This window comes from Pagrus major, chromosome 13 (genome assembly GCF_040436345.1).
Source record: "Pagrus major chromosome 13, Pma_NU_1.0".
Lineage (NCBI taxonomy): Eukaryota > Metazoa > Chordata > Actinopteri > Spariformes > Sparidae > Pagrus > Pagrus major.
In genome coordinates this window covers 14158223-14176347 of record NC_133227.1, presented here as the reverse complement: position 1 = coordinate 14176347, position 18125 = coordinate 14158223, and the positions used below count along the sequence as shown (strand labels likewise).

The window sequence follows — 18125 nt, the reverse complement described above, 5'->3', positions numbered from 1 at the left end:
CGCTTGATTAAAAACTGCTTTCCTTCACATGACTGTCAACGCATGCGCAGTCAACCGGTTGTAACTCGAAGTATTCAATAATCTGGGAAGCTGTTTGCACTGGACACCTCACAGCAAAACGAGAACAAACTACTGTGTTGTTTTATAGAACAGGGGGCGTCTTTCACCGCAGGATCCAGGGACAGAGTCTGACTGACGAGCAGCCATGAGCTTCTTTGGTTTTGGTCAAAGTGCGGACATCGATATAGTTCTGAATGACGCCGAAACGAGAAAGAAAGCTGAGCATAAAAGCGAAGACGGCAGGAAGGACAAGTATTTTCTCTTCTACGACGGGGAGACGGTGTCGGGGAAAGTCAACGTTACGCTCAAGTACCCGGGAAAGAGACTGGAGCACAACGGCATCAAGATTGAGTTCATCGGCCAGATAGGTGAGCGGCTGGCAGGCCTGCGTTTCACACTGAGCCCGCTCACAGAAGTGGCCAAAGTATGACAGGAGATATTAGAGAGCTAGCTACAGGCGCTCACTGCACTACTGAACAGTCACAGGCTGTAGTTTATTACATTTATCCTGATAGTTAACGTGCCGCCGGCCAACAATAGACTACTGTACTGTCGTAACAAGTGTCAGTTTGAAGTGTCAGTTGAAGTGGCAGGTCTCGTGACAGATGTAGCTAACATCAGCTGACACATCAGCCATTGGCTAACTGTGTCGATGACCTTTGACCCGTGTTTTTTAAAATGTTGAGCTGTTCTGTCAGATCACAACTGTGACTTTCACAAGAAGTACTTAGTTTACGGTTAGAAGTCCTGGGTTAATGTTACACAAGGCAGTTAGTAGTAGGTTTCAAATAAAAGTTGCTGTTGTGCTGTTAGCCATTAGCTAAATCATCTTGAACATTAGAAATGATTATGTTAACCTAACACGTGTTTGCTGGACGATTCCCACAAAAACTTAGTACATTTACTGAATTGCCTACTCAAGTGCAGTTTGAGGTACTTTGTATTTACATTTTATTAATATTTAATATTTGAAATATTTAACTCCTACATTTATCTGATAAATATATTTATAAGTGGTTATTTAGTTATAATTAAGTTAAAGGTGCACTATGTAGTTAAAAAAAATAAACAGTAAAAAAATCAGAAAAGAAAGATCTTCATTGATTGATGCCTAAACGAACTAACGGAACAAACTGTCTTTGTTTTCATGACTGAATAAACAAACTGACCTTAAAGGACAACACAATTTATTCAGTTTTACTTTGTTTATATGTGGCGGGCCCTGCCACATTTCTAGCTTCAAACAGTGTTCTGGGGACCTTATTTTCTGACTTTGTATTATTACATTATTACTAACTAACATTGTGAATATTAAAATTCTGAGTTTGAATTTCTTCTCAAAAACTACATAGTGCCCCTTTTAAACTGCCCAACAGTATTACAATATTAAGCAGTTAGAATTACCTCAACATTGACCAGCTGCAACATTAAAATGTTGTTTACATATTAATGCATTGGTAATAACAGCCCCATAATAATGTAGAAAAATGTAACATTAACTGGTGTCTCACCATTCAGCTACATAATGAGTACCATCACTTTTGATACTTAAATGCATTTTGATGACAATATGCAAAAAGTTCCTGAATATTTAATATTTCTACATTCTTGTATTTCCCATGTAAAATCATAAAAAATAAGACACAAGGTGCTCATCTCATGATTAGACCTAAGTGCTGGGCGCTGAGTCCTTTTATCTAGTGAATAATCAAAAATAAAGACAAGGACAGCACTCCATTTGATATTAGCATTGCTACACAGATGTTTTGGGCAAGCAAGCCGCTCCTCTTCAGAGTGTATTCTGGCAATTTCACAATCAATAAACACAGGTAAGGTTGTTTTTGGTCTTACATTTGTTTCCACCTATACAGTCCAATATCCAAGTCAGTCAAACAAGTAGTGAGTAGACACTGGCACGTAATGAAAAGTGACCCTCAAACCTCCAGTTCATTTCAAACTCCGCCCAGATATTTTTTTATAAAAGGACGGTATTTACATGATTGTTTAGGTAAGTCAGATTTGAGAAGTAGCCTTCTCAGTTTTTCCCTAGTGGTAATTTTATTTTTCCTTGTCATAACTATGTACACTGCTATTCTATAATTAAGAGGAATCAATTCACCCACTCAAAGTCTGGTGTTGTCATTAAGGTCAGGTGCAGAATTACATGTAAAATTGTTTACCTGCTAAAAAGTGTTTTATTTAAAATAATGATAAAGTCGAATGAACTACATTACACGGGCACTGAGGCAGTGAAGATACCACTCTAAAGGGAGGCATATTGGATACACTTCTTTGATACCCTGATTCTGAATGGGATGAATGAGGAGATTGTATTTGCTTGTTTCTAATTATATTAATATAACTAACTTTTTTTACAGTATGAGATTCTGTGCTTGAAAAGGATGAGGCTTTCCATGTTGGGATGTACCATTTGTGTTGATTGCGGTTACCTATAATTACCCCACCTGTGTATATTGATTGTGAAATTGCCAGAATACACACTGACGAAGGGCAACTGGCCCATGTGGCAATATTTAATAGTCAAATGGGTGTGCTGTCCTTTTCCTTATCTTTTGACAACTTAAAATAAGTAAATTCATCTTTTATTCAAGCTAGAATGCATTAAATAACACACACCCTGATTTTGGTATAGTCTAAGGTCTCAACAAAATTAGGGAGTGTGTCTTTGGTTTGCTTTACACGCTGAATCTGAAGTTGTGTTGGGAGTTGTAGAAAACAACTGATGAAAAAAATAATTTTAAATCTGAACCTAACTGCATAAAGGTTGCACTGTGTAAAGCCAGCCTCAGGGCCCACTTGATTGGGAAAACATAACCCCTCATTCAGTCCAGCTACATGTTATTTGAAGTCTTTCAAGACTACAAACTTTTTTATTTAAATGTCTTTTGTAATCTGTTAAAATGCCATCTGCCTAGTTAAGCTGAGTTTGCAGCAACAGGCAAGTTCCTCTTATTTTGTCCTTTCCAGACCTGTAAAGCATAAATGCACATTTTACAGTACTGCAGCACCCCTCCCTTTCCCCTTTTTCAGTTCAGCACAGTTTGTCTACAAGTAAAGAAGAAGAGATACTTTGGATGAGGGGCTGAAAGGCAAAATGGCAGCCTTAAAGGTGACATTTTAAAAACATGTTAAAAACAAACTGAAGCGACAAATATGGTGTACACAAAGGCTGCTCTATGTCAGATTGTTAAGAGCTGAAGTAAATGAACTGTGATGGCCCAGTCATTAGATCATTAGCCTCGTGGTGCTTCAGGTTAAACACTTTAAAAGGACTTGGCTTTAGATGATACACAAATCTTATAAAAATGATATAAAACTGCTCCACTCCAGAAGTCTGATGCCATTAGTCTGTGTTTTCCAGAGCTGTACTATGACAGAGGAAATCACCACGAGTTTGTGTCTCTTGTGAAAGACTTGGCTCGGCCAGGGGAGCTCACACAGTCACAGACGTTTGACTTTGAGTTCACACATGTGGAGAAACCCTACGAGTCTTACACCGGTCAGAACGTCAAATTACGGTAAGTTCTTCTGTGTGCTTTCTGAGTTGTTGTTTAAGTAAAACCACTGTGACTTCATTAAAAGATGTAGTCACACACACACACACTTCAAATCATGAAATCATACATCAAGCAGTAAAGACTGAATTAAAAAATAAACCTCTGGATGCTGGTTGGTGCAGGGTAAACCTGGGATACAAGGATTAAAATGTATTATTTATCTTGTTAAATCAAATTAGAAACAAAAAGGAACTAACTATGTGTTCCACATGTTGATTCATCTCATTTGCTCTGTGCTTGATTGCCATCAGGTGCAGCCTGCTAAATAATCAGGTGCTGATTAGTGGAGAGTTCAACAGGTTCACATTCCCAAATACAAGTGGACTTCAAAAAGTCACCAACAACAGGCAATAGCAAACACAATTCCACTGCACATAACTAGAACAAATCTTACTTTTCTAAGTAGATCTATTCCATCTGCTAAACTACAGAGGGTAGATACAGACTGACAGAATTCATTCATTCGTTTCCTGTCTAAATGCTAGGCTAAGCTAATGCTCTCCTCGCTTTGGTGTCATATTTAACAAACAGACATAAGGGTGGTATGAATCTAACTCTTGGCAAGAAAGTCAATAACAGTATTTCCCAAAATCGTAAAGTTTCCTCCAACGTGATTTGTTACTCCGGATGCAACTGTTTCTTTTATCGATTAATCGATTTAGCATTTTGTGTACAATGTGTCCAAAAATTGTAAAAAAAAAAAAAAAACAACCAAAAAAACGTATATCACAATTTCCCAAAGCCCAAAGTCATGTCTTCAAATTCCTTCTTTTGTCCCAAGGACCCTTCATCTACTGTCATAAATGGCAACGAAAAGCAGCAACTCCTCATATTTAAAAATCTAGATCCAGCAAATGTTTGACATCTTTGCTCGTAAAAATGACTGAAGATTATTCGATTATCAAAATAGTCAACTAATTGTTGCAGCTCTATTTGTAACTGCGCAGCTAGCTGTAAGACTCAATATTAACCCTGCCGAAATCCAACTCAGACTCAAGAAATGTGAGAAAAGTCTTACTCTGTAGAGCAGAGCCTGACAAGCAGAGATAAACCTTTTTCATAACAACATAGATTTTCCTCTGGCCAAACTTTCTTTGCCCCACTAGTGGTAAGAATCTAAGAGTATCTAGTTTGTCTTCCCATTTTTCATCCATCTAGCAACTTCTGCTAGTTGTGTATTGAGCAGTACAGCCTAACAGAGCCTCTCACTGATTATAGTGTTGCAGTGTTGGAGTCTTGTTTCATAGACATGTGTTCTTTTTAAAAAAAATTCTTTTAGCTACTTTCTGAGGGCGACAGTAGCCCGAAGACTGAATGACATCAGCAAAGAGCTGGACATCGTGGTTCACACACTCAGCAGCTACCCTGAGCTCAACTCCTCCATCAAGATGGAAGTGGGCATCGAGGACTGTCTACACATAGAGTTTGAGTACAATAAGTCCAAGTACGATTTTCTCTGTACAATAATTCACTACAATAACTTAAGAGATAGTGGGTGGGTGTTTGGTTTTGACGGATCATCCCGTTTGTTTGCAGGTATCACCTAAAAGATGTGATTGTTGGGAAGATTTACTTTCTGCTGGTGAGGATTAAAATCAAACACATGGAGATCGACATCATCAAGCGAGAGACGACTGGCACAGGGCCAAACGTCTACCACGAGAACGACACAGTCGCAAAGTATGAGATAATGGACGGTGCCCCAGTCAGAGGTAATGATGAGGTTTTTACCTCGTTTTAATGGTTAATGAACTGTGTTTCTATTGTGAGTTTCTGTTTGTTGCACACTAAATCTGCTTCTGACTTGTTGTGCTGCAGGAGAGTCCATCCCCATCAGACTGTTTCTAGCAGGCTATGAGATGACTCCCACCATGAGGGACATTAACAAGAAGTTCTCGGTGCGGTACTACCTCAACCTGGTCCTCATCGATGAGGAGGAGCGACGCTACTTCAAACAGCAGGTACACATACTGCACAAGGCTTCATGTTGGCTTGGAAGTTTATCTGTGGTTCTTTTGTTGACTCCACAAGAATTGTCACTGTAACAGCTGTTTGAGTCATTTTTTAAAGAAAAAAAAGTCAAAAATCTCTGATTCCGGCTTCTAAAATGTGAATCATTTCTGGGTTTTGTACTACTCTATGCCAGGAAATCTAAACAGTGAATATCTTTTGGTTGAGGACAAAACAAGACATTTAAGGATGTCATCTTGGGCTTTGAGAAACATTGATTGACATTTTTCACCATTTTATTGACCAAACAACTAATCGATTAATCGAGAAAACAATAGAATAACAGAAAAAAAAATTCATCAACATGATAATCGACAATGAAAATAATAATTAGCTGCAGCCTTGCTCCCTATTAACTTTAATACCGTTCATTCATATACAGGTGGGCATGACCGTCATCTGCACATAGACTAAATATGTAAAATAGTGTCATCTATTGACAGTCAGAGATTTTCTTTTGTTACATTTTACATTTACATGTCCTGCTGAAGCAAATGTCACAAGACCAGGAATTATTTTTATTCAGCAGCTCTCGTGGATATAATTTTGCAACAAGCTCCATCATTTTTGTTGAGTTTGATATCTGTATCAAATCCATCACAGTTCCATGCAGAGTGAATATGAGAGATAACCACTGGCACAATCCCTTATCCCATCCTGTATATCATTACTATTGTATTGTTGCAGGAGGTCACCCTGTGGAGGAAAGGTGACATAGTGAGGAAGAGTATGTCTCACCAAGCGGCCATCGCTTCCCAGCGCTTCGAAGGCTCCTACAATCCAGAGAGGACCCAGAGCCAGAGCAACACAGAAGACGACAGTTAAAGCCCAGCTCATATTTTACCCTGGTGTAGTGAGTGTGTGAGTGAAACACAGCTCAGCAATTGTCCACAAATTCTGAATGTGAATATCACATGTTTTCATCAAGATAGAACGCGCTGCAGTATTCTTCAGGATGTGTGTGTGAGTGAGTGAGAGAGGCTTTGACGTGTGTGTGTGTGTGTGTGTGTGTGTGTGTGTGTGTGTGTGTGTGTGTGTGTGTGTGTGTGTGTGTGTGTGTGTGTGTGTGTGTGCACGCGCGTCAAGGGAACAAGCAGTCAGACCAGGCTCAGGCTGTAGTTGCAAGTAATTGTTTGTCTGTTTGTTTTAACCACCTTGAAGTACCAGCTGGGTGGAGTTTACCACATTAAGACAGATGAGACAAATTTCTCTGTCACAAAGAAACTGCACAAAATCAACTTATAAGTGCTTAGCTCAATTTTTTGGCATTTATTGTACAGTTCAGTGTGGCAGACTTCACCCATTAGATGCACTTAAATATAATTTGCAAATACTGTTTGACCAATATCTTGAATTCATGTGTGTGTATGAATGTACAGTATGTGGCAAAGAGCCACCACGGGTGTATTTCTAACATGACCTTTCTTTACTTTGCTGGAAGGTTGCGCTGTGCAGAAACTGTAGTCATACAGTTGGTTTCTAAAAAGTGGGTTAATAATAGTTCTTGCAGTACATTTCTGTATGTGTACTCAAAGGAATGTCACATTGTGTAATTAATTCCTTATCATTCATTATTTCACTGCCATGCCCTCCTTTCATTTGGTTTCAATTTAAAAAATGTTGCCTCTTAATTTTAAAAAACACTCTTAGATAATAACCAGTGATAAAAGACTAAAAACATGCTGTATTTGAAAGGAAATGCATTTACATATTTGTATAAGACAATGCTTAAAATATTTTCATACATTCCAAGGCTCTCATCAGAAATAGGCATAACTGTAGAGTATTTATTTTTTTAAGAAACCTCCAGCATTTGACATGTTCTAGGCGTCAGTTGGTTGTAGCTCAGTATCTGGTGTTGCCACTGCTGCTGAAACAAATGTGGCACTAGTGACCGCTGTGTGATTTTACATCCATCGCTGTTCCAGTCTCTGATAGTTTGAAGCCCTGCTTTCTTATTTGCACTATGATCTTCTGCTTTTTTTCTGCTCAGTGCTATTTATGATCTCACTGGACTCATGGAAGGGTTCAGGAGTAGAGTGAAAATCAGACTTTACCCAGACATCACTTCAAATCTAATATAGACAGTGTTACATCTGTGTTTAGTGACAAAGTCAACAGAGAGGCTGTTCAGAGCTGGTATCAACATCCATCCTAAGTGATCAGATGACATGTGGACTGCTTTGAGGACTGGTGTGAAGATACATTGAGGACATATTTGAGGTGGTCTGGGCTGCATGTGACTAAGGTGCATCTTACCTGCATTTAAAGCAGCTGTTTGAACGCACTGTTTCAACTACTTCACCATTTACACTAACTTCATGAAAAAACATTTTATTCGACAGTAAACATGCCAAATTTTACAAATACAGTATATAAATATAGTCTACTTTAAAAGTCCCCAGACTCCCTTAAAAAATTGCTTAATTTTGTGAGTTGTCTGGTTCAGAGAGACTTTATAAACTCTGTTAAACACTGTCGCTGACAAATTCTAACTAAATGGGCTTTCGTGAACTGAGGGGCTTGGAGCTGTCCACTGATACAAGGTCTTAATTCCCATATATGCTTGTGAGTCCTGCCTTTTAATAGGACTGACTGCCCTGTTTGTTAGTTAGTTTTGTGCCTAAGGATTTATTGCCAAAATGTTTGAATGCAATACTAGAGAACAGTTGCCACAGTGTACTGCTAAGCCCTTTCTTCTCATTCAGACTGTGCTCATCTACTAGTGTCACTTCATACGTTAAAAAACGGGTTGGTGTAAAGGTGGTTTCACCTAATGGTATTGTAAAAGAAAAGATGAATGTATGAGACAGGCTACTCAGTCAGTCCCATTGAGCATTAATTTAAATTCAGACACAGAAGAGTCCCTAACTCTGTATATTATCATGAGGTTTTTTGTTGCTTCTGGACAGGCAGGGTCGATAACTGAGTTCCTGTGCCAGTACTTCTTTTTATTAAATCTTTTTTGTCCATACTGAAAAAAGAGCACACTCATGAGAACAAAGTGTGAAGCACTGATACTGAACCCCAGTTCTTGGCCTGTTGTCCTTACATTGCCCTAGCCTGCAACTATTTGCTTGACAAACTTACGCAGTGCAACTCGCACAATCTGTCACTGTGTATTATAAACGTTTTAGACATTTTTATATTTTGTACTTTCTCTGGCTCAATTTTAAGAATCAGTTCTGTGCTAAACTGTCAGCATACTGTTGCTCAGGTAACTGCTAAAATACAGGATATGCAGGCCTATAGTAATGTGTTGATTTGAGCTGACAAGACACTTTAATCTGGATTCATGTAGCTTGACTTCAGGGTTAAGAGAGTTTTTCTTATTAAGAGATTCTTCCTTTCTCATATAGTTGATGGAAGAAATCACTGCTGTAATGTGATTTGTATTAAGGGACTGTACTTAAATTATTTGGGTGGAGATTACAACACTTTATTATGTTCGTGGATCAATCATTTTTACTTAGCCCAAATTGCAAAATAGGAGCAGAATTGGATTTGATAATTGCCAAATTTATGATAAACTTCACATACTGATAGAACAAGCTGGGTTTGCTGAACAGGTATGATATTGTAGGTTAACTCTATATGATATTGTACATTTAATGTTTCTGTAGTTCTTTTGAGGTGCAGAATAAAGTGAAGATGACTATTGGCTTGTGAAAAGTTGGCGTGGCCTTTAACACCAGATACAGGTTTTCATTCAGGAATTTTCTGAAGATAACTGATAATTTCACATTTTTGTATTTTCAAAATTAGTTCATAACCTTTATTTTCTACACATCTGCGGGTAAGAAAGGTGTAGGTAGTGAGCAAAGATGGATGACTTAAAATTCCATATTCTTCTTCTTTTTCTTCTTCTCTGTTTATAGGTGGATCACAAACCAACTTTCAAGGCGCAAACAACCAACTACTGTATCAGAGTTGGTAAATTCTGCACTTTGTAGGTCAATGAAGGCAGTTTGGCTGCATATTGTCGGCTCTATTTATCGGCTAGAATTTCACGGACACCGATAGATAGTCAATAACGTAAATTTCCAATATCAGGCCGGTAATTCATCAGTCAGATATGTATCGTGCATCCCTAGAATTTCCCTTGGTATTTTGGTGCATAACATTTAAACATAGTAGGAAAAAAAATAAAAATAGTACTGAACAGTACAGTTCATCTAAAATATAAAAAAATGTACAGTAAAATTATTTTAAAAATATATCAAGTATGTAAAATATTTCTTTTTAAAATGAAAAGAGCTGAACAGTGTTGAAATGAAGAGGATGGAATGTCCAAAATATAGACAGCACTAAGTGATACAGCATACAGAATTGATTGAAAGGGGTGCAGATTGCTCGTTAAAAGTGTTTCAACTTCAGCAAAACATTGGCGGTTGCTTTAACAGACTTTAACTTGAGACATACACATCTACAATTGTCAAAACTAACATCTTGGTCATAATAGCTACTAGAAAAAAAAGCAAAAAGCACCTTTTATGATAAATGGCACACACAAACTGCTTGTTTTCGATGTAATTAACTAACTGCTGACCAACCATCTGCAGTTTGTTTGTTTTTTTACAGTAAACTTCACAAGAATAGGATGAGATCAAATATAAATCTGGAGAAAATGTAAAATCCCTTCCTCCTTCTCTAACCCCACCTCCCCTGTTCATAATTTTCTTACAGTCCCAAAGTTGTATAGAAACTATTCTGCATTATTTTTCCTACTGAACTCGTCCTTTATTTTGGCAGTTACCTCCATTTATACAATAACACGTCAGTGAAATCTGTTGGAGAAAAAGAAAGTACCATTCCAGTAATGCAAAGCAACTCTGGAGTACACACAGTACATGTTTTGTTTGCAGTTGTTGTGTTATGTGGCTGTGATTTAAAGTTTTGTCAGTTCTGGTACAGACACACAGTAGCTCAACTTGCCTGCTTCCTAATCGAGAATAAACTGAGATTAAAAATAGGAAAGAATGATGAAATGTACAGTGTAAATGCACAATGTAAATGCATCCCTCCTCCTCCTCTTTTGTTTATGTTCATGTCATATTTTATCTTCCTGTCTATAAATGTTGATTTTGATCATTTTATATTCCTGTTTTACTTTGAATTAAAAGGGAGTCACTGAAGAGCGCAACTCTTCTGTGTTAATTGCAAAACATTGATTTGACCGAGCAAAATGCATTGATGAAGAGCTAATGTTTATCAGTGGATGTTTAGTCCTCTCAGTGATGGCAGCCATCCCCAGTAATTCTCACTATGTGGAGTTAATTTGATCCAAACCTGCCACTAGAGGGCAGGTTTGGATCAAATTTCCTCATGAACTAGATTTTCTGGGAAAAGACTGAAATAATTTGTGTATGTAAAGGCCTTGTTAATCTGAATTACTTAAAGGGTGGTTATGAGTACAGAGGGGGGGTGTAGACATTTGTACCAAGTGATAATCTGTAATTACAATGATCTTTTAGATCTGTAAGTTAAAGTCTACAGCCTCACAACGACACTCAGCAAAGCTATTTTGTCTCAGAAATGAAGCAGAAACTTTTCAGTCCTGAGGCGAATCTTCTGCTTTTATGCGTCGTGCAGACAGCCAAAACTGTTTCCAATGACTCATTCATCATGTTAAACAGGAAGCGAAACTCGAGCAGCTGAATAGATTCCACAGGAATTATATCGTGCCATGGCATTTTGTGATGAATTGGCCTTCTCGATATCTAGAAAAAAATGTCTGCTATGTGAAAGAGAACCTTGCAGCTAAAAGTGAAAATGTTCCTGGATGAATACAGAATGGAGGTTCTATTATGCGGAGGCACATCTGTCATCGCAAGCTTCTCCTGAAATTCTCCTCTGTGTTCGACACAAAGAGAATAGTGGCGAAGACGAGAGGACGGACATCATCGAATTGCTCACCAGACAGGACCAACAACTGCTAGGTCCGGATGTAAATTGAAAGTAGATTCAATTCAGCACTAAGGGAAGCAGCTGAAGAAGATCTTTTTTTAAATACTAAACTTAGTGTAATTCTTCATCCTCACATGGATCATAACAGTAAATACAAGTAAATGTCCAAATGGTTATACCTGTCCAAATTGCTCAGACAGCCTGAGGGCAGCAGCTCCTTTGTTTGTCTGCTCTCAAATGTCATCTTTGGAACAAATGTAATGACACCGTGCCTTTAGGTTGCCAGAGGAGAAATAAGGCTAAATATGGAATGTTTTTTAAAGCAAGCATGACTCATGCCAGTATGACATGTGACAGACAGAACCTTTATATGTGTATGAACTGTAAAAAGTGCAATACTGTGCTGTATCTGTGGTGATTTTTACGAGAATGGATTTGTATTGTTTTTGTGCAGTTAATGAAACCCTTAAAGGAAGAGTTCACCCAAAACATTTTTTGGAGCTTCACAGCAAAACAGTGTTGCAGCATTCTCCCAAACAACTGACGTGGATGGGGACTTGTTTCAAATCATACTAAAAGATGAAGATTTCAGCTTTAAGAAGGGTGTAAATAACATCTCTTCACATCGATTTAGGAACTCTGATCTTCTGGAGACTTGGCTTACACCAGACAAGCAGTATGGAGCCATTTAATGTTGTTTAGTTTTTTGTTGTTTTACATTTTAAAACAAGTCCCCGGCTACCTCAGTTGTTTAGGAGAATGCTAGCGCTGTTTTGCTGTGAAGCTACAGAAATGTTTTGTGGACTGCGAAACTCTTTCCACATTTTCCACCAGCATGACAATGAGTAGATAATGACCAAATTTTCATTTTTGGGCGAACTTCTCTATGTATATAATGCTAGTATGAGAGAATAACTTGAAAAGAGCATACCATTTACAAGTACAACATGTAAGAATTGTTCATGCAGAGGCTGTTAGTGATACAGTGCTAAGTTGTTGTGTGGGTTGTGCATCTTGTGATGGAGACTGGAGTCAAGCACACAGATGAAGAAATCCTTTACTGACCAGTATTTGACTGGTGGCTGCAGGTCATTTCTTTTAATGGTGGACATTTCTTCTAGCTGATGGTAAGGTTTCTTACTTTCATCCTCAGGCTGAGGCAGTCTGACGCTGAAGTCCTCAAGGTGGAAAGTGAGCTAAAACAGGTCTGCGATCTTCTGTCTGAGAGGAGCATCAGCAGGAGTGGGAGGTGAGATTGGGTGACAAGGTTTAAATTTCCTCCTCACTTCATTCAGTTCTTTATTCGCACCTTCCTGGAACTGCAGGATTTTATGATCCTCCACCTGCCACTTGAACTATGTTTTAAGGAGCCAAATAAATGTACTTGTCAGCCTGCCAACCTAACTGCATTTCACAAGTACAACACTGCCAGTAATGTGTCCCAAAATGAGGATATAATCTCCAACGACATACCTAAAAATGACAGAGAATATGCATGTAGCTGATGACCAGACCTGTATGAGAGTTGACATGTTTTTTGGACTTTTCCTCTCTACAGCTCTGTTTCAGATCATTGATAATTGAGAACATCTTGCATGAATGACTTGCTTCAGTTCATTGGACCTTACAAAATATGAATTATGATAATTTCTAGCCTAGATTTACATCTATGGCTGAGCTCATTTTCTGTGTACAGCCTGTTCAGTTCCAGATGACAAATATTTCTGCTGTTACACATAGATTAGATTGTTTCATCACAATATGATCCAGGATCAGCTTCTTTTCAGTGGTGCTGGTCTAAAAAGGACATCCTAGTGGATGCAGGGGCTATATAAAGACAAGGGAGGAGGTGAGGTTTGTAGTTGGGAGTACTGTGAAGATCAGAGATGTGTGAGTGAACTGGTGAGGTGACACTGGGGCCAATAAAGCTCTTACCTGTGGTATCACAGCCTTATATGCTGGACTCCGTTCTCTTTTTGAAACCCTGTCTGGAGGGAAGCACATTGCTTTCAGCAGATCACGCTGCCTCTGTCTAGTGTATGTGTGTGTGACTGAAACAGCTCAAAATCTTCTCACTTCTCAAATCTGTGATTATAACATCTCTCACATTTCATAATGCCAATGATGTTGAAGCTGCTGTCTCTGGTTAACTGGCACTTCTTGTGAGCTGTTTGTGTTAAAATGATGTGCTAACTTGCAGCAAGAATGGAGTTCATTTGTTCGTCTGACCATTGACACCAGCTGTTTTTGCATCATAGCTGAACAAGCAAAACAGCACAAACACTAAGCTGTTGGGGAAAACTAAATAATGTGTTAAACCAGCCAAGCCGCCTCTCCATGTAAGCATTGAGTGAAAGTGCTTAATATCTTTCAAACACCCACGTCGTTCCATAGGGCCACCATTCTGTGATACGTAAGAGACGGTTAATTATCACTTTATAACATTATATGCTAACACTCTACTGGCGAGTCTTAAGGAAAGATACTGAATACCTTTATGATGGATTTGTAAAGAAAACCAAGTCTTCTTTGAGCTTGAATACTCATTCTTGAAAAAAACAAAACAAAATTTAACTCATGGTTCACTTACTAGCTTTAAGTGTTTATTTAAGTGTTCCCTGCTTTTGTTGCAGATGGGGGCCTGTGGTGGTGGAACTGCATGCTGCTACAAAAATGGGCTCTTGGCTGCACTTTCCTACTTCTATGCTGCCTTCAGGTGCACCTCCTGCATTTCAACTACTAACATCTGAATTATTTATTCATATGACTGTCCTCTGTTTACGGCCATTTAGATGATAAAATGTGCTGTCTGGTAGCCATACTGGAGGTCAGAAGGTCTTGGCCATTAGCATTCATGCATGTGCAATATGGACTTTGCATAACTTGAACTATGACTTTATTATATGGTTCATTTCTTTGCCGAATGTGGATGGTTATTAACCATCACTTGTGTTTACTCAACTAAACATAGAGAGCTAACTGACTTTGCTTTCATAGTATTGGTAATTTAATTTACATTAAAGTAAAGTTTAAAGATAAGTTTATTGGCTACATTTCAACAAGCGACGAGTCATTGCACATTAGCCCAGCATTAGACTGGGGAGGTGGCTAGATGCTTGCATATTTCTGAACTAAAATGTCATTTGCTTATCTTGGTTTTAGTTGGCAATCAAATAACTGACCCTGATTTAAGAATACAATGTATAATGTGAATATGGGTTTGTTTCGAAATCCATTAAAGTATTTTGTGTTGTAGTAGCAAAAAAATGCTCTTCAGCTGAGTAATCTAAGCAATGTTAAATCAACTATTGCGACGTTCATACTCTCAACCACTGCAATTTAAGACAGACAGGTCAGTCTTGGCAACTGGTATATAATAGCAAATGGCCCTTTCCCTGTTATTTTCTCAGCCGTTGGAATTGTCAGTGCTCAACGTTTCCGAGCAGCACGCGAAGGCAGCACAGAGATAGCGCTGCTCCTCTGCTCCAGTCAGTATCCACTCCGAGGTGTGCTCTCCGTTGAGTTGCACACGGAGGAGAGCCTCCCGACAAGTTTCAACCTGGAAATAGCTTTCCTCTGAATCCAGTGAAAGGCAAATTTTTTCGCACGTTTGTTTCGAAAGGGCAGGAATTCTTCGGAGGACGATAGTAGTCCCCAGAACAGAACAGCAACTGGCTGAGCGCCGCCTGTGAGCCTTGTTGTCCCGGGGGAGCCTTTTTTGTTTGGGGTTAACCTCACTGTGAATACCATTGGCGCGGTTTCCTTCAGCTTGGAGTGTAACTGAAAAAATATTCTCAAATACTTTCTGCCTGACGTGTTTGAGTCCGCTGGGTTCAGCTGTGATGAGGAGAGAATTTAACAGCGGTGAAGCGCCAGACGGAGACAGCGAAAGCTAAGCTCATCTCACCAGCCAACGGTGGTCCCCGACCGCAGCCCCGACCACTGAAACACAGGTACTTTAACTTAGCACGTCAGCGCTACACTCTCGTGGTGTGTGCTTTGCCTTCGTTCACGTTACTTTGCTAGATAATGCTGTGTATGCTGTAGTTGGTGTTTAGTGGCCAGACAGTGAAATCTGCTAATGTTAGACGGCGAGCATGTGTATTGTGTAGTGTGTGTGTGTGTGTGTGTGTGTGTGAGAGAGAGAGAGAGAGAGAGAGAGAGAGAGAGAGAGAGAGAGAGAGAGAGTGGAGGTGGTGTGTGTGTAAAGGGGGTGTTGGGCAAAGCGAGAATAACGTCTCCCCATGGCTCGCCTGGAGTTGCCTAATCCTCCCGTACTAATTGTATGCAGAGCCCCGTTCAAAAATAGGGCAATTTAACACTGGTTTGCGCTCGGCGCTTTTTTTATAGGCTGAACAGACAAACAAACAGTATGTCAGTAAGTGTGAAATTAATTGGTCTTGTTCGGCTGTACAACACATTATTTCCAAACTCGATAGCAAGCCCCATGGACTGATACTGAAAGTTTTATATGAATATACTTTGTTCACATGCTGCGTGGTTGATCGGATGAGGCCGCATTTATTTGGAGGTCGTGTAATTTGTTATCTTGTTGACCATAAATCGGAGAAAACATTAAACCGCAGGATTTCTAAGGGCATTTGGTTAAAAAGGTTCTCCACACTCGAGAAGTCCGCGTGTGAGGTATGATGAGCTGGTATGATGAAGTCTACCTGCAAACCATTCATTTGCGAGTGTTGTAACGTTATTAGCATTTTAAGATATCCTAACATTACCACCTCCTCTGACATGGTGACCCTTGTTTGTTGAAGATACTGTAGTATGTCCGCTGCTTCTATCAGAAAAGGGTTGGAGTAGTTTTTCTATTTGGTATTCTCTTTATAAGTGATTTTAATATGAAATGGTGAATCCAAAATTAGGTCTGATCCACGGGGGTCCCACTCCCTCACATGTTATTTGATCCACAGTTCCAGTGGTCTTCTGATGCTTCACTCCCTGTATTGGGTTACGATTTAATCAGATATGCATGGAGGCCTTTAATCCTTATTTAACTAGGCTAACGAACTACAAACAAGGAGGGATATGCACATACACATCATTCATATCCATGCTGCCATGTACAGCTGAAGCACTGCAATACCATTGAGCATCATCTTCAGTTGAACATTTGGGTAGTATGTGCCTTGCTCAAAAGCACTGTGAGTGTTGTTTTCCGAGGATGACAACGTGTTTTCCAGTCATCTCCCCTGTGCAACATGTTACGGTCGGCATGACTAATTAGTTCTAGCAACACGCCTCACATTTGTGTCACCACCATGACTGGGGTGGAACGGTTTACAGGCCATGGCTATTATGTATTTTGCTGTTGAGGGGTCACGGTTCAGTGCAGAGTGTTTTCACTGCTGCAGGCGGAAACATACCTGCACCAGTTGGCTTTTTTCTATGTGTTTGTGGGTGAGTTGTGTATGTGTGTGTATTTGTGAAAACAAACACTAACGTCTTATCTGCATTTGCACAACTGGGCTAGTATTCCTAGCATGTTGGTACTAAATGTTATTTTGATCCAGGCCTCTATAGTTTGTTATCATTTCTTCTATGACAGAATAGACCTGTTTGTCTGTGGTTTATATTTTACTGTATCCGCTTTAATTTTCACAAACTTTACTCTCACTGTTAGGAATAAAAAAGCTACAGCATTATACTGTAAACTTGTTACAAATTCCTTCTTTTCTGTCTAAAATATACAGCAGTGGTGGACAATCTGCTGATAATATCATGATCTGTTTAATCACAATCCACATTCTAAATTGTGATCAATTTTGATATGCCCTGTAGGCTAGTGTTGTCAAAAATATTCAGTTCAGTTCAGTTCAGTTCAGTTGAAACTGTTTCAGTACACATCTTCCACAGTATCGATACTGATATCAGCTGTGCTTTCTCGCATTCTCTTCTCTCTGACAGCAAGTCAACACCCACACTGCTGCAGTGCCCAATTACCTTAAATACTGTTGTGCTTATCACCAGCCTTGCTGTATTTATTTTTTAATAAATATAATAAAAGTAATGCCCTCAAAGATGTGTACATTTTTCCCTGTGGTATCCAGCATGGCACTGAATATCAATATTTTTCAATGTATTGTATTGATGTTAGAAATTTCAGTATTGTGACAGCGCCACTGTAGACTAGCCAGACTGTATAGTCCACACATTTTCCCATTTGCACCACTCAAGCACAATATTGCATTAAAGATAGTTCTTTTTTTCAGAGCACCCCAGTAGTTAAGTAGGTGGAGAGTGCAACCCATGTACAGAGGCTGTGTCCTTGCCACAGCGGCCCTTTGCTGAATGTCATCCTTTCTATCTCTCACCCCACTTCCTGTCATTCTTCACCTGTCCAGTGTAACAAAGCCATGAAAAGGCCAAAAAAGGGTGGGCACCCTGTCGTAACTTTTATGTCATCATGATAGGACCTAATTGATTTTGAAATTGGGTTGCATCACGCTTAAAGACAATCTTCACAGATGTACTTCCGTCTAATCTCAAACATTCACACAGTACAAGATTAGCAACATGAGTTGTCTATTCTGCAGCAAGAACTACAGGCAAGAG

At 39.2% G+C, this 18125-nt stretch overlaps 2 protein-coding genes across 3 annotated transcripts in view; both read left to right on the top strand.

The window, feature by feature from the left end:
* Positions 1 to 107: 107 nt before the first annotated feature.
* vps26bl (vacuolar protein sorting 26 homolog B, like) lies at positions 108 to 9308 on the top strand. Its single transcript, XM_073479239.1, has 6 exons — positions 108 to 428; positions 3443 to 3599; positions 4918 to 5082; positions 5175 to 5350; positions 5457 to 5599; positions 6336 to 9308. Exons 1-6 carry the CDS (start codon positions 206 to 208, stop codon positions 6471 to 6473), a joined length of 1002 nt encoding a protein of 333 aa, XP_073335340.1. The 5' UTR covers positions 108 to 205; the 3' UTR covers positions 6474 to 9308.
* Positions 9309 to 15107: 5799 nt separating this feature from the next.
* Positions 15108 to 18125, top strand: part of arhgap32b (Rho GTPase activating protein 32b) — a 123546-nt gene continuing 120528 nt past the window's right edge. For both annotated transcript variants that reach the window (XM_073479121.1, XM_073479120.1), the window contains exon 1: positions 15108 to 15508. The gene's annotated coding sequence lies outside the window, so the exon portion shown is untranslated. The remainder of the gene's footprint in view (positions 15509 to 18125) is intronic.